This window comes from Sorex fumeus, unplaced genomic scaffold (assembly GCF_029834395.1).
Source record: "Sorex fumeus unplaced genomic scaffold, SorFum_2.1 ptg000265l, whole genome shotgun sequence".
Taxonomy (NCBI): domain Eukaryota; kingdom Metazoa; phylum Chordata; class Mammalia; order Eulipotyphla; family Soricidae; genus Sorex; species Sorex fumeus.
The window spans coordinates 28635398-28651107 of NW_026606322.1; the positions used below are offsets into that span (position 1 = coordinate 28635398).

General features: G+C 53.0%; 1 protein-coding gene across 5 annotated transcripts in view; it reads right to left on the reverse strand.

Moving 5' to 3' along the window:
* The window catches only part of EVA1C (eva-1 homolog C), a 94322-nt gene extending 80413 nt beyond the window's left edge, over positions 1-13909 (reverse strand). For 4 of the 5 annotated variants that reach the window (XM_056109338.1, XM_056109336.1, XM_056109334.1 and 1 more), the window contains exon 1: positions 13591-13909. In XM_056109338.1, the coding sequence (XP_055965313.1) occupies positions 13591-13729 (139 nt within the window). In that variant the 5' untranslated portion in view covers positions 13730-13909. Of the gene's footprint in view, positions 1-13541 lie in introns of all 5 variants that reach the window. The other variant, XM_056109337.1, reaches the window with a different exon arrangement.
* Between the last annotated feature and the right edge of the window lie 1801 nt (positions 13910-15710).

A 15710-nucleotide genomic window follows, 5' to 3' on the forward strand; every position in this document is an offset into this window, starting at 1 on the left:
CTGGCAGAATCAGAGGATTCTCCTGCATCAGTGCTCGGCTTGGTTGTTGCTTCTACTGGCTCTCAGGGGACCATGTGGTGCCCGAGGCCAGAGTCATAGCACAGCGGGAAGGGCACTTGCCTTGCACAGGGCAAACTCAGGTTCAATCCTTAGCACCCTGACTCGGGCATAGTGATCTAGAAGGTGCCCAGTGTGGAAAGCGGGAAACTTCTTCGGAGAAAGAAAAGTCGGACGTGGAAGTCTGGTGCCTGGCTGGGCTCTGAAACACGAGTCTGAAAGCAACCCATCACACGGGCCTGGCGGAGAAAAAGGGTTATTTTTATCCAGATTATTCCCCTCGGATGGCAGGGGAAAGGGACTCATTTGTACTCATCAAAGGAATGCGAACGGACTTGAAATGGGATTACCTTCTATTATGCTCATCCGAATTAAAGATTTGTTTTGGAGATCATTCTTAGGTTTCTCCCGCCCTGCTTCTCCAACCTCAAATGAGACGATTTGTATTCCTTGGGCATCAGGGGCAGACGCGGAATCAGACAGTTTGCAAACACACGTTGATGCAGCGGCTGAGTTGGGAATGTTAATGGTGCCTTATTCTCTCGGCGTCCGACACCCAGCTCTCTGGGGGAAACGAATCCCAAGCATCCTCATGATCATCTAACTTGTCAACGCAGGAGAAATCCACCATGAAGAGGCCGGGTGAGCTAGCGACCCAGGTGTCTGGACATGCAGGAGTGGCAGTATCAGGCCTGTGCATGGGCAGAGCTGTCTGGGGTCTGCTGGTCACGTTACTAAACCCTCTATTCCAAGCTCTGGGGGGTGGGGACGGGGAGTCTGCGACCTGCTAAGCTGTTATTTACCCCTTCAATGGTGCACCTGCTTTCCTTTGTTCTGTGGTTTGGGGCTGACTCCTGGCAGTGCTCGGGGCTGACTCCTGGCAGTGCTCGGGGAACTATTTGAGGTGCTAGGGATTCAACCCAAATTGGCTACATGCAAGGCAAGCACCCTGCCTGTTGTTGTATGTCTCCAGCCTTCCAATCGGGCGATTATCTTGCGAGTCCATCCATCTGCTGAGACGGCTGCAGCCCCAGGCAGCCTCAGGGATGTCATCACATCTAGGGTACCGGGTATTAAAAGAGAGAGCATTTCCTGGTCTGGCGTATAGATCTCCCGTTATGTAATCAAGAAACAAATGAGTCTGAGAGGAGTCTTAGAAACCTCAGACTGAAAGTCTTAAGTCAGTGGGAGAGCTTCGCTGGACTGTCCTTAGTTGCCTAAGAGAATCTCTCTCTCTCTCTCTCTCTCTCTCTCTCTTTCTCTCTCTCTCTCTCAATGTATGGAGATGGTGGTCTTTATTTATTTATTTATTTATTTATTTTGCTTTTGGGGTCACGCTCGGCGATGCTCAAGGGTTACTCCTGGCTCTGCACTCAGGAATTACTCCTGGCGGTACTCGGGGGACCATATGGGATGCCGGGGATCGAACTAGTGGGCCACGTGCAAGGCAAACACCTGGTCTAGTGGAGCAAGCCATGGAGATGAAATGAACTAAAAATCATACCACCGTTTTTTCCCCTTGGGTGCTCAGTCCTTTCCCTAGACTCGGTACCCTTCTTCAGGAAGTACATCCTTCAGTAGTTCTTTCAGTCATGGGTTACTGGTGGTCAACATGCTCTACTCCGCACATACTCTCGAAGAAGAGAGTTTGACTGGGGATAGAGTTCTCTGCCCGTCCCCCCACCCCACTGTCACCCTGAATCTGGAAAATAGTTCACTGGATTCTGATGGCCACTGTTGTTACACAAAGGCAATCAATGACATTAGACCCATCTCTGATTGCTTTAAGAGGATACCATTGGGGCTGGGAGAGACACTCCACAGGGCTGGAGTGTGGCTCTGCATGCAGAAACCCTAGATTTGATTTCCCAGATTTGTGGCCCCCTGAGCACTGCCAGGAGCAACCCCACGCATTGACCTGGCTCTTACCTCCTGCTGGATGTGATTCCAAAGCAAAACAAAAAGACTTTCACCTTGATTTTAGTATTTTGTAGTTTAAATACAAAGGGAATACATTTATTAACGTATACCTTGTGAATTAGACACTTTCCGCAATTTTTTTTTGGTGGGGGTTAGGAAAATCCAGCAGTTCTCAGGACTTACTACTGGCTCTGAGCTCAGGGATCACTCCTGGTGGTGCTCAGGGGACCACATGTGATGCCGGGGATTGAACCCATATTAGCCACATGCAGGGCAAGCGCCCCAGCCCTGCCCTATTTCTCTACCTCCTCTATCATTCCTCTTTGCAAAACAGATTCTAAGTTTCTGTCACTTTGGAAGTTCTCTCTCCTTCATTTTTCCTGCCTTTTTTCTCTAGAGGACAGGTTAGAAATACACAAAACCCAGTCATGTGTCCACGTCGTCTTACAAACTTTCTTCCCCATGTCCTTACTTTTGCTGATTCAGGATGATTCTTATTGTCGTATTTCCCAGGAACCTGTTTCTCAATCCATCTCTGATCTGCCCACCTATCCATTAGAAAGCTTCTCATTTCAATGAACAGACTTTAATGTTAGTACATTTGGTTCTTTCCTTCAAAAATGCCAATTCTCTCTTGAGAGCCATCCATTCCTTTCTCCTGATTTACAGCCCATCTTTAAACCTATCTTTAATTTCCTTCTCTCTCTTTCCTTTCCTTCCTTCCCTTCCTTTCCTCTCCCTCATCTTCCCTTTCTTCCTTCTTTCCTGCTTTTGGAGCTGGAGCGATAGCACAGCGGGTAGGGCGTTCGCCTTACACGCGGCCAACATGGCCGACCCGAGTTCGATTCCTCCGCCCCTCTCGGAGAGCCCGGCAAGCTACTGAGAGTATTCGATATGCCAGACACAGTAACAACAAAGTCTCCGATGGAGACGTTACTGGGCCCGCTCGAGCAAATCGACGATCAACGGGAGGGCCTTTACCTTTGCCTATCCTGCTTTTGAACCACACCCAGCAATTCTCAGGGGCTACTCCTGGGTTAGTGCTCAGGGCTCACTCGTGGTGATTCTGGAAGACCATGCAGTGCCGTGTGCGGAGCACTGATCTCCAGATCTAAAGCGTGTGTTCCAGTCCTTTGAACTGTTCTCCAGCCCTTTCATTTATTATTTTTTAATTTAACTTTATTTTTATGAATCAGTTCACAATATTTGGCTACATTCAATATTCAGACACAAATCCCACCACCCTGACACCTTCCCACCACCATATTTTGGAAGTTTCCATCCCAAACCCCAACCCCTGCCCCAAAGCAGAACCGAAATAATTTAATTTGTATTGTTTGGCAGCCTTTCATTTATGATTATGTTTTACATGCCTTCCTGTGTATTTAGGTCAGTTGTTTTGGCTGCAGATGGCTACTCACGTAACGTAATTTTAGATTGTGTGTTTATGATCTGCAGGATTTCCTCTATAGGAATCTTGTGCGCTTGCATGAAAGATGTTTCTACATAGGGAGCATTTGTTTTTGCCAAGTACCCTGGGGAACTACCAACCTGGAACAAATTAATTAGTTTCTCAGCTTGGGTTTCCCGGGAAAAGTCATGTGAATTCAGAACCCAGAGTCTAGCAAGACAGAACAGCGGTTCCGTCTCCTCCAGGGAGATTATTTTCCCCTCCAATCCTGAACCCAGGCAGAAACAACTTGTTATCTTTTCTTCCTAGGAGGCCAATTGCTTCGCATCAATCATTTCAATAAATGTTTGCTTTTTTTCAGGTGCTGGCTCTGTAAGAAAGGTCTTCAGGGGCTGCATCGATGATGGCTTAGCAGGTAGGGCACTCGCTTTGCATGTGTTTGACCCAGGTTCAATCCCTGGCACCACATATGGTCCCCTGAGCACTGCCACAAGTGATCCCTGAGCACAGAGCTAGAAGAAAGCCATGAGTATGACTGGGTGTGTCCCCAAAAAGAAAAATGAATTTTTTGTTCCAATTCCTTGTTATACATTAGTCTAAAGGGTCAGTATCAGAGTTGGAACAATAGTACAAAAAGTGGGTAAGGTTCTTGCCTTACATGTGGTCGGCCCAAGTTCAATCTCCGGCATCCCATATGGTCCCCTGAGCACTGCCAGGAGTAATTCCTGAGTGTAGAGCCAGGAGTAATCCCTGAGCAGGCTGGGTGTGACCCCAAAACAGAAGAAAGAAAAAAGAAATAGAGAAAGAATGAAAGAGAGAGAGGAAGGAAGGAAGGAAGAGAGAGAGAGAGAGAGAGAGAGAGAGAGAGAGAGAAAGAGAGAGAACTGAGGGGCTGGAGTGATAGTACAGTGGATAGGGCATTTGCCTTCCACACAGCCAACCCAGTTTCAATTCCCAGGATCCCATATGGTTCCCTGAGCACTGCCAGGTGTAATTCCTGAGTGCAAAGCCAGGAGTAACCCCTGTGCATCGCTGGGTGTGACCCTAAAAGAAAAAAAGAAAGAAGGAAAGAAAGAGGGAAAGAGAAGAAAAAAAAGAACAGAAAGAGAACGAAACAGAAAGAAAGAAAGAAAGAAAGAAAGAAAGAAAGAAGAAAGAAAGAAAGAAAGAAAGAAAGAAAGAAAGAAAGAAAGAAAGAAAAAGAAAGAAAAGAACAAACCAGTATTGGTCTCATCTTTACACATTCCCGGAATAAGGAGCACCCTGCTCCCTCAGGCACCCAGACAGGGATGATGGCCCAGTCCGAGCTCAGTAGCCTCCAGGCTCTATCCAGTGCTCACAAGTGACCACTCCCCGGTCTTTGCTTCCTTTCCTGCCCAAGACAACTTCAAAATCACGCTTAGCCTCTCCCAGGGCATGGCTCTACTCCAGCCTCCAGGAGCTGGTGTGGAATTCCGTCTAGAGCGCACCCCAATAAACTCCTATTTCCTTCCCTTTATGCGCTTCTGTCTGTCTGCACGCGACAGAGTTCCCCAATCTAGCAGAATCCTGCTTGCAAAGGCCACTTCCAGGCCTCAGGAGAACCAAGGGATCAATACCAGGTCTTTTGCCGGTCGTCTGGGCCCCTGGGTTTTTTATTCCCTGGCTACCTCTTGCATTCAGTCACTCATGCCTTGAAAAAGAAGTTTCCTGAGTTTGAATCAGCAACGTGAGTGTTCTGTTGGAGAACAGAAGTTCCTTCATATTTCCAGAAATAATTTTCTCTCTGGAGTCACTTCTCGGGCTGGGTGATTCTCTTCTTGGGGAGCCGGGGTCAGGAATGTTGCCACAAGCCAGGGAAGATGCAGCTCTGTAGAGGGACTAGCACAGAAGTGACTTTGCTTTAAACTTCTTGGAGATTGGGGGGTGGGGGGGCAGCAGAGCAATTGTACAGTGGGTAGGGGTCCTGCCTTGCAGGTGGCCGATCCAGGTTCAATCCCCGGCATCCCATAAGATCCCCTGAGCCATGCCTGGAGTGATCCCTGAGTGTAGTGCCAGGAATAACCCCTGAGCATTACCAGGTGTGACCCCCCAAAAAAATCAAGAATAAATGAACAAGTAAACCACTTAGAATTAGTTTTATTCGAGAAATTGCTTAGGGCTCAAAACTCTGCCCCAAAGTTACTGAAACTCCCTTTGCCTGGGTTTCTTCATTTCCACCCTTGATCATAGTTGTGTCCCATTCAAAACAATGTAAGGAGTAATAAACAAAGGTTTGAGACATTGTCCAGTAGGTGGAGAGACAGTACAAAGATACTAGGCTTGCACACAGCCAACCCGGATCAGATCACAAGTACCACACAGCATCTCCTGAGCCCCGCCAGGAGAGATCCCTGAGCACAGAGCCAGGAATCAGCCCTGAGCACAGCTAGGTGTGACAAAAATAAATAAATACATGGTCCAAGGCCAGAGAGTTATTATAGGCGGTAACGCCCTCGCCTTGCAAGCAGCTGACCTGAGTTTTCTCCCCAGCACCACAAGCAACCCCAAACGCTATTAAAGGGGTCAGTCTCAAGGAACATACTAAGAATAGCCCCTGAGCACCGGATGTGGCTCCCAAACCCACTAATTAAAGAAAGAAGAAGCCTCCAGAGCAGATACTAAAGAAGACTATTCTTTGTTTTTTTGTTGGGGGAAGGGGCTCACCTTGCGTGATGCTCAGGGGTGATTCCTGGCTTTGCATTCAGGAATTACCCTAGGCGGTGTTCAGGGGACCCTATGGGGTTCTGAGGATCTAATCCAGGTCAGCTGCATACAAGACAAGCGCCCTCCCCACTGTACCATGGCCCCAAACCCCGCTCTTGCTGTTCTGGGGAGTCTCATCAAGTCTCTGCCTACCCAGATCTAGAGGTTCCCTTGAGACGGTGCACACACACAGAGAAGGTCCAGCTAAGGCGGTGCCGAACAAGGACGAGATGGGGTAGAGATCTCATCAGGTACTGACGAAAGGCATTGTACTGGTCACAAATCTCATCTGAGATTTTTCTTCAACTACGAAAATCTTGATGACGCTAGCAGCTGTTACCAAGGAAAACTCCAAAGTAGCCAGCCTCACCCAAAGTGTCCACCAGGGGGTGCTCTCGAGCAGAGGGCCAGGACCCTGAGTATCCCCGCCGACCCCACCCACAACAGGTGGCCCAAAATAAGAAAGCCAAAGAAATAACTGACTGACTGAGTCTCAGAAAACCATCTCAGAGATCCCAGACCCCCAGTGGTTTTGGTCTCCCGGGTGCTTCAGGGTAGGAGCAGGAAGGCAGGGATCAGATCCTTGGAAATGTGAAGTCCATTACTAGAGGCATTCTGGATCCATTACTTAGCATTAAAGACATAATTGGGGCCAGAGCAATAGTACAGCGGGTAGGGCGTTTGCCATGCACACGGCTGACCCGGATTTGATTCCCAGCATCCCATATGGTCCCCCAAGCATCACCAGGAGTAATTCCTGAATGCATGAGCCAGGAGTACCCGTGTGCATTAACAGGTATGACCCAAAAAGGGGGAAAAAAGACATAATTATGGGATTTTAGGATTTGGTTTTGTGGAAGAGGGGGCTTGGGCCACACCTAAGAATGCTTGGGGAACCCTCTGCTGTACCTGGGATGTACCATCTCTCTGGTCCACAGACAATACGTGAGTTTTTAAAACCAGAGGGGGGCCGAGTTCAAATCCTGCCTCTAGGGGCTGGAGCAATAGTACAGCAGGTAGGGTCTTTGCCTTACATGCAGTCAACCAGGTTTGCTCCCCAGCACCCCATATGGTTCCATATGGAGCCTCACCAGGAGTAACCCCTGCCCTACTCCCCAAAAAATAGTCCTGTCTCTAGGTTTTATTTGCAGGAGTGGGAATAGGTGAATAGCAAGGTCAGGAATTGGGGTGTGCAGGAAGGAAACCCTGGTTCTTTCCAGGTTCATTATCCCCGGGGGTTCAAGCATTTTAGTGTGGAGCCATTTGGGGTGGCATTTGGGGAGACTGCGCAGCACCAGGGTTCAAACCCAGGGTTCCCACATGCAAAGTGCATGAATCAACCTCACTGTTAATATAATCAACCTCACTGATAATTTACTGATAATACTGAAGTTCACTATAAGTCCTCCCACTTTTTGACTCTGCGGGGTGCTGGTACCCCAGTCCTCCTGCATTGCCCAAAGATCAACTCTCTAAGAAAAAAGTAAGAATTTTGGTTTTGGTGGCTTTTTTTGGGGGGGGGGGGGTCACACCCGGCGATGCATAGGGATTACTCCTGGCTCTGCACTAAGGAATTACTCCTGGCGGTGCTCAGGGGAGACCATATGGGATACTGGGAATCGAACCTGGGTCGACCACATGCAAGGCAAATGCCCTACCTGCTGTACTATCACTCCAGTCCCAGTTTTTGTGGCTTTTTATTTTTTTGGTGGTGTCACACTCAGTGATGTTTAGCAGTTACTCTTGACCCTATGCTAAAGGAATCACTCCTGGACATACACCGGGGACCATATGGGATTCCAGGGATCAAACCTGGGTCAGCAGGTTGCAAGACAAACGCCCTCCCTGCTGTACTATCTCTCCTGTCCAACTTTTTTTTTTAAGATAGAAAAGAAACAAAAAGAACAGCAGGCCACATGCTTCTCTCCCCTCTCTATGGGTGGGAGTTCCCACTGGGAGAGACCCACAGAAGGAAGAGATGGGATGCACAGACTATAAGCACCAGAAGCAACAACAGCTTCCTCCTCAAGCGATCAGGAAACAGTGCTCAGCTCCCAACCAGGATGGGTGGCCAGCACGGGGAGTGGACACCACTGGCCTCTGCACAGCAGGACACACAGCTTCCCCCAGTGGAGCTGTGTCTTCATCGCAACCCTACCCCCCAGGGCCACTAGCGGGGCCAGCTTGGAGCTCATCCCCGCCTTCCCGTGCCTACCCCGAAGCACCCGGGAGACCAAAACCATCAATCATCAATAACGCCCTCCCCCCACCTTCGCCCATCCAGACTCAGCCTCGCAGACAGACGCAGAGTGAGTGGGCAGCACCCTCCCCGCAGCAGTGACTCTCCATGGAAACAGCTGAGCTGGAGGCCCAGACTTAAGCCAGGCCTCACTGCTTCTCTCCAGCGACAGCTGACGCTACCGTTGGAGCTGAACTCCTTTGCCTTTGCTGACAAACCGGCTTTCACTCCGCAAGATGCTGAACAAGGAAGACCAGCAGGGAAGGAGGACAAAGGCCAAGGACAACTACCAAGCTCTGACTGTGTGTGTGTGTGTGTGGGGGTCATCCCCGCATGGGGGGCCCTGTGACCTGGATGTTCAGGGTGCAGGATGCCCAGTTGTGTGGGGGGGGTACAGGCATGTGCCTGAGGGTGTTAAGGGGTGGGGTGTGCTGCGACAACTAGACAGCTGGGAAAATAGTCATGGCATCCCTGGGGGCTAGAGCTAGGTGAGCTCTCGTGAGCTGGGTGCTCCGGGCACGAGTGCTCCTGGCTGTTTAGATCCACAGGCACACTCAACTCTGGCTGTCCACTAGAACCATCCAGAGCTGTTGAAAAGTGGCCAGTGTCTGGCTCTCCCCAGCCAGATGCTCCAGGACACTCAGCGCAGGAAGATCTAAGGTGCTCTGAACTGGAGAGTTAGTGTGGAGGGCTGGAGAGTTAGTGGGAACACCTGAGCAGAACCGGGAGATGCAGCCTTTCTGAAGAGGACAGTGAAGTCGCCCGCCCCACCCCCAGGAGAACTGAATTTGGACCTCAGACCAGTCCCCCTCCCCACAGTCAAACAAATTCCCATTTTCCTCAGTTCTGCAACTCGTTTTAGTTTGTTTTGGGCTGGGGGTCACACCCATTGATGCTTAGCGGTTACTCCTGGTCTGCACTCAGGAATCACTCGTGGCAGTACCTTGGGGGACCATATGGGACACCAAAGATAAAACCCAGTGGGGCACATGCAAGGCCAGTGTGCTACCTGCTGTGCTATTACTTTGGCCCCAGGGTTCTGGAATTCTTGGCCAATGAAACCTGGAGTTGAGTCTGGCTTCTTTGCTGGACAAATAAATGAGCCAATGGTATGGATGCTCTCACAGGACTGATCCTTGGGGTGTGTGTGTGTGTGCATGTGTGTACATGTGTGTATGTGAGTGTGTGCATGTGTGTGCGCATGCGTGTGCATGTTAGTGTGAATGTGTGTGCGCATATGTGTGTTTGTATGTGTGCACATGCATGAGCTCAGTGATCCCTGTAGCTGTGTGGTCACCTTCTGTTGAGGTCTGGGGGAACAGGTGAGGACCAGGAAAACCTTCACGGTGGTCCCACACTCCTATTTCCCACCCGCTTCCCTGTGTCTTTCACATTTCTCCCCTCCTTGGTGCTCTCTCTCAGGGCAAAGCAGGCATGAAATCAGGTGACCAGGGCCAAAAGTCAAGAACGTCAGGCTCCAGGTGGCAACAAGGACATTGGCTTCCATTCCCGACCATCCCACTGCACCAATCTTCTCCCCACACCCATCAATCACATCCAACTTCTTTGAGAAGCAAGCGAGAGAAAGGAGAGAGGAGACCCCAACTGGCCTCAATCAAGGAGATGTGGGGAGGACCACACTCCAACATGGGCAAGAATGGAGGGATGCCCCCAGACTAAGCTGGACTCAAGACCCTCCAGTCTCTGTGGCTGGAACCGCAGTTGGTGCCCTTGGTCCTCACCACACACACCCCCGTTTCCTGCTCTGGTCTTGGAACATTGATGAGCATATTATCATCATCATCATCATCATCATCATCATCATCTTCATTATCTTCATCATAATCAACATCTTCATCATCATCTTCATCATCTTCATCATCATCTTCTTCATTATCATCTTCTTCATCATCATCTTCTTTATCATCATCATCTTCTTTATCACATCTTCATCATCATCTTCATCATCATTATCATCTTCATCACCATCACCATCATCATTATAGATAATCCATTTGAACCCCTCCAGCCAAACCATCAGTCGAACACCATCTGGAGAACTAACCCCATCATCCCAGAGGAGACAGGAGGAAAGCCAAGTAATGCGCACATGGAAGGGGGCTGGGGCACCCGGAGTGTTTTGGTGTGGTGCTTCAGGGCTTCCTCCTGGCTCTGCACTCAAGGATCACCCTTGGCAGGGCTCGGGGGACCCTAGGAGGTGCCAGGGATTGAACCGGGGTTGGTTGTGTGCCAAGCAAATGCCCTGCCCCACTGTCCTGTCTATACTCTGGCCCCCAAGGGAGTCTCCAGTTTTGCCTCTGCTCTCGTCTTTCTGAGACAGGTCTGAGAGGCAGCGGCTACAGCCTTCCGTGCCACTACTGGCCTGTCTTGACGTCTGCAGGGAGGAGGACGCGGGGGCAGGTGGGGGCCTGTTTCCCAGCAGGCTTGGCGGTGATTAGTGCTATCACGAGCCTGGTGAGGAGGCCAGGATGCAGCTCCAGGCTTATTAAGAGTGAGATCTGATGCTGGAATCCCCAGGACACACACACCAATGACCCAGGAAAACGTGGCCGGCTGACGCCTCTGGAAAAGGCTCAAGGAACGTTTTCGCAGCATGAAGACTTCAAGAACTTTCCCAGAACCTGTCAATCCCCAGCAAGGTCTGACATGGTCCACTCACGAGCTAGCAGGTCTGACATTCCAGTACCTTCTCTCTTGTGAACACACACCACCCTTCCTCCCTGCCAGTGTGAAGGGGATCTCCAATTTTCTCCATGGATCCCCACACACACTTTTCTCCTTCAGTTTCAGCTCTTGATGTTCCACAGCTTAGAAAAACAAGCAAGAATCTGAGCGGGCTGCAGCTACTCTTGGGGTTGTGCGGTCTCTGTCAGCCTCAGGGGGGAGGGCTCACTGTCTCTGGTTTCAATCCACTCCCCCAAGTTCATAAAAAAAGAGGAACAGAACTGCCTGTCCCCCAGAAAGCAGGCATCGTGCTTTAGGAGTGGTGCCTTAAAGATGTGTTTTAAGGATGGGGGGCTGGGGGAAATGGGGCAGAGGTACTTAATCAGGAATCACAGTTGTCACTAAAACTGAAATGCTGGATTGTCATCTTGGAACTGAGGAATTTTCCTCCTCCTTGCTGTGTATCACATGGTTGGCAGGGCGGGGGGGGGGGGGAGAGGGGTAGGGGTGGGGGAGGCTGTCCCCTAAAGGTCAGTTAAGTCTCAAGTCAAAGTGATCAACTCTCTGAGACTTCCTCTTTCTCCCTGATGTCACTGTGTTTGAACTCGAGTGTGCCTGTGGTTAGGAAAGGAGCTTAGTTTTCTTCTCTCCCCAAAGCGCCCTGGCATCTTGTCCCTACGCCTGAGAGATCCCTGGAGAACAAGCAAAGCGGGTTGGTCTGAGGGACGAGCTGGTAAGATCCACCACCTCCTGCTGGTGTGGGCAGTGAGGGTTAAATCCTGGAATTTAGGTTTGCGGGGAAAGCTGAAGGAAATTCCTTCCAGCGCGGATTTAGAAGACCCATTCCCCTCCCTGTTAGCTCAAATCCACAGTTGCTACGCTTATAGACCCAGGTCCCAAACGTGGGGGGTCACCTATAGGCTGCTACAAGTATGGCAATGGTACCCCTAAAGAAACAAATGCTAAGTGTCTTTCATCTGGGAAAGCAATCTAATGGTTACCCCGAGATTTACCTAAAGCAATATTTGTTCAGTTGCTATGATCTCTCTCTCTCTCTCTCTCTCTCTCTCTCTCTCTCTCTCTCTCTCACACACACACACACACACACACACACACACACATACACACAGGGCTTGTGGGGTTTTAATGCTTTCCTTAACAACATCAGGGCCAGAGGGTGGCTAGGTTTAGAACTGCTGTCCCCAGTTTAAATCAGCAGACGCAGACTTTTCCGGAGCAGCCAAGAAAGTTCTATTCCCTGCCCCATCCTCCCCCCACCCTCCACCCACCGGCTTGAAAAGCGACTCCCAAACGCATTTCCCACCGTGTTCTGACCCCACGGAGCTCGATTTTAAGGACCGTGCTCAAGCTTGCCAAAGAGGCATATCTTGGCTTGGTTTGCCAGGTGGAAACATTGCCTTGATATTAAATATTCAAAGCAAAGAACCTCTGACCTCAGGGCTCCCAAGCTAACAATGACAGTCTCTGTAAGCAAACCAGAAACCCAACTGGGCTTGAGATCTGCCAGGGTTCTCTGCTTCAGCCTGGCATCTCTAAAGCACCAGGCAGGCCCAGGAGGGTCCTGGCCAATCTCAATGAGAAGAGACCTTAGAGGGGCTCATGGAGGGGGTTGGGGGGCTATGCCCAACTGCAAGAACGACCCCAGGTGGAGGCTGGCGGGGGTGGGGGCGGGGAGAAACGAAAGGAAAAGTCTGGCCCCAGGGAGCTCAGCCCCGCTGTCTCTGAGCAATTGCCCTGGTAGGTAATGTGAGAACTCGGGCAATCTCACTCAACCCAGAAATGTCTCCACTTGGCCATGCCACTGCTGCCAACCCCACAGAGATCCTGTGCTCAGTGGCGGGACCCAGACCTCAGGACCCCAAGCATTGTCCCACCCACCCCCCACCCTCAGACAAACCTCCTCATGGCCCGGGAGGGGTCCCAGGGCAATATTTCTTTTTTTTTTTAATGTATTCTTCACGAGCTTGGCACTGGCCAGCCGCCCCTAGTGCCTTGCCCTGGAGCCTCTTTTCAACCCTGTAAATCTCTGAGCGTCTCCAACAGAGACCACCGCCCACCTCCCCCCCACCCCACCCTCTCGCCCACTTTCAGTGTTCCCAGGCTGTGGCTCAGACAGGAAACCAAACGTCCCCACCCCGCCCCCAGCTAGTCTCTTTATGGGCACACCCGGATTCTGCCCCGGACACTCCCGAGGCTATTCTCAGGCCGCAACACGTGGATCAGTACCTCGCCTGGTCAGGCTCCCTAACGGGCGCGCGCAAGGGTCAGAGTAGGGACCCAGCGCCCGAACCGCTCCACAGCGGCTCAGAAATGTTCCCACCCATCCTTCCAGCGTGGGGAGGGCACCCGTGCCGGCGCCGCAGGTGCACGCAGCTACCAGGGGGTCCCCGCTAGAACACGGGCTCAACGCGCGCGTCCCGACTCCTAAGCATCCCGCGGGTGCCGCCCGCGCCCCAGCGCCGCTGCCCTCGGCCGGGGGCTCACCTGGGCGCCGCGCAGCTCGGGGCGCACGGTCGGGGAGGGTGCTCCTTACCGGAGAAGTCGGTGAGCGCCGCGATCTCCTTGGAGCAGACCAGGACGGTGCAGTAGAAGAGGCGCAGAAACTGCCCCGGCGGCTGCGGCGCGGGCTGAGGCGCGGGTGGCAGCGGGCGCGCGGGGCTCGGCAGGCGCATGGTGAGCCGGGGGGCCCGGGCCACACGGGGGGTCGCTGCGACCAGAGGGGCGTCACATGGCGGGGGGCGGGTCAGTGGCCCGCGGCTTCGCTGGCCCCCAACACCCGAGGTGCCCCAGTCCAGGACCTTCCTGTCCCCCTCCAGGCTCGGGCCAGCCTAGGGGAGGGGGCGGGGAGCTGGGGCGGGGCGGGGCGGGGAACCCCAAGAAGGGTTCGAGGAGTTTCCCGGAGAGGGGAAAAAAAAAACTCCGCTGCCTCGGCGCGTGGGGAAACCAAGAAAGACTCGGGGGTCCAAGGAATGGCCAGGGGAGCCCCGGCTGGCGGCCCGGCGCTGAGGAAGCCCCCAGCCAAGTCCTCCCGCCCCCCAGCACCTCCTCAACAGCGCTCTGCCTGGCACGCCCGGGTGCCCGCCCCAGAGACTGCCCGGCACCCCTGGGCCGGCCCGCGTTGGCCCGCGGCCAGCCTCGCCCTGGGCTGGAGCAGCACGGCCGGTGCCCGTGACGCACTTAGGAGCTAGCGCGGCGCATTCAGCCCCGGTGCCCCCGGGGCGGGGCCAGGGCCGGGGCGGGGACCGGGAGGAGGTGGGGTCCGCTGGGCGTGGGAGCGGGGAATCCGCCCGCCGCGGCTAGTCCCCACGAGCCCCGGAGAGGAGAGACGGAGCCCCCCGCGCGCGGTCCGCGCTCCGGCCGACCTGGTCGTGTACCAGTTGTGAGTGACACGTACGAGGAGCGGGTGCTGGCCGAACGCGACCCAGGGCTCCCGACCCGGTTGGCTTTGGCGCTCGGGGGGAGCTTTCTCGGGCTTCTCGGCTAGTTCTTCGCGGCGCTCCGAAACTCGGAGGCGCTGACGCCCGGCCCCGCGCACACAGCCGGCAGCCTGGCGCTCATAATTGGGCTTTGTTTTAAAATGGGCCACAGAGGCCAGAAGGATAATACAGCGGGGAGGGCACTTGCTTGCACGCGGTCAACCCGTGTCTGTCCTATCCCCAGCATGCCCCCTCCCTTATGGTCCCCCGAGCGCCGTCAGGTGTGATCCCTGAGCACAGAGTCAAGGGTAAGCCCTGAGCACCATCAAATGTGGCCAAGAAAGCAAAATGATGAAGATGGTGATGATGATGATAATGATAACGGTGATGATGATGATGATGATGATGATGATGATGATGACGAAGGCAACAGGGGCCAGAGCTATAGCACATTGGGTAGGACGTTTGCCTTGCGCGTGGCCGACCGGGATTACATCTCCCGCCATTCATATGGTCCCTGCAGCACCGCCGGCTGTGACGCCAAAACCAAAATAATAATAATAGCAATAACAACAACAACAACATAATGATAATAAAAAATTAACTAGGCCACAGAGGGGGCCTGGGAAATGGTGCAAAGGACTGAGCCGGTGCTTGGCGGGCGGGAACCCGGGTCCCACCCTGGGTACTTCTGGGAGAACCGCCTCCCATCCCCTGCTACCACTTGTGCGCGCCCCTAGAATCCCAAGTGGATGGCAGCAGCTGCCCTAGGCATAGACTAGGCGGCTGAGGTTCTGACCCGGCTTGGTGGGAATCAAAGTCTAGCGCGTGGGAGGCTGCAGGTCCAGGGGAGTGGGGAGACCACCGCAACCCCCAAACACAGACACGCACACACGTGAGCTCACACAAGCGAGCTCACGCACTCATACACGCACACACATGCACGCACACACGTACATACATGCACACACGTGAGCTCACACACGCACACACGTGAGCTCCCACATGAGCACACACACACGCACGCACACTCGCACAAATACTCACACACACGCACGTACACACACATGCACACATGCACACACACGCACGTACACACACGCACGCACACACACACACACGCGCGCGTCCCGCGGCGCGGGTGGCCTCAGGAAGCAGGGCACAGCGCGTTCCCCGAGCTGCCCCCGCCAAGTCCCCGGGCGCCGGCCGCGGAAACGCAGATAATGAGGCGCCCGGG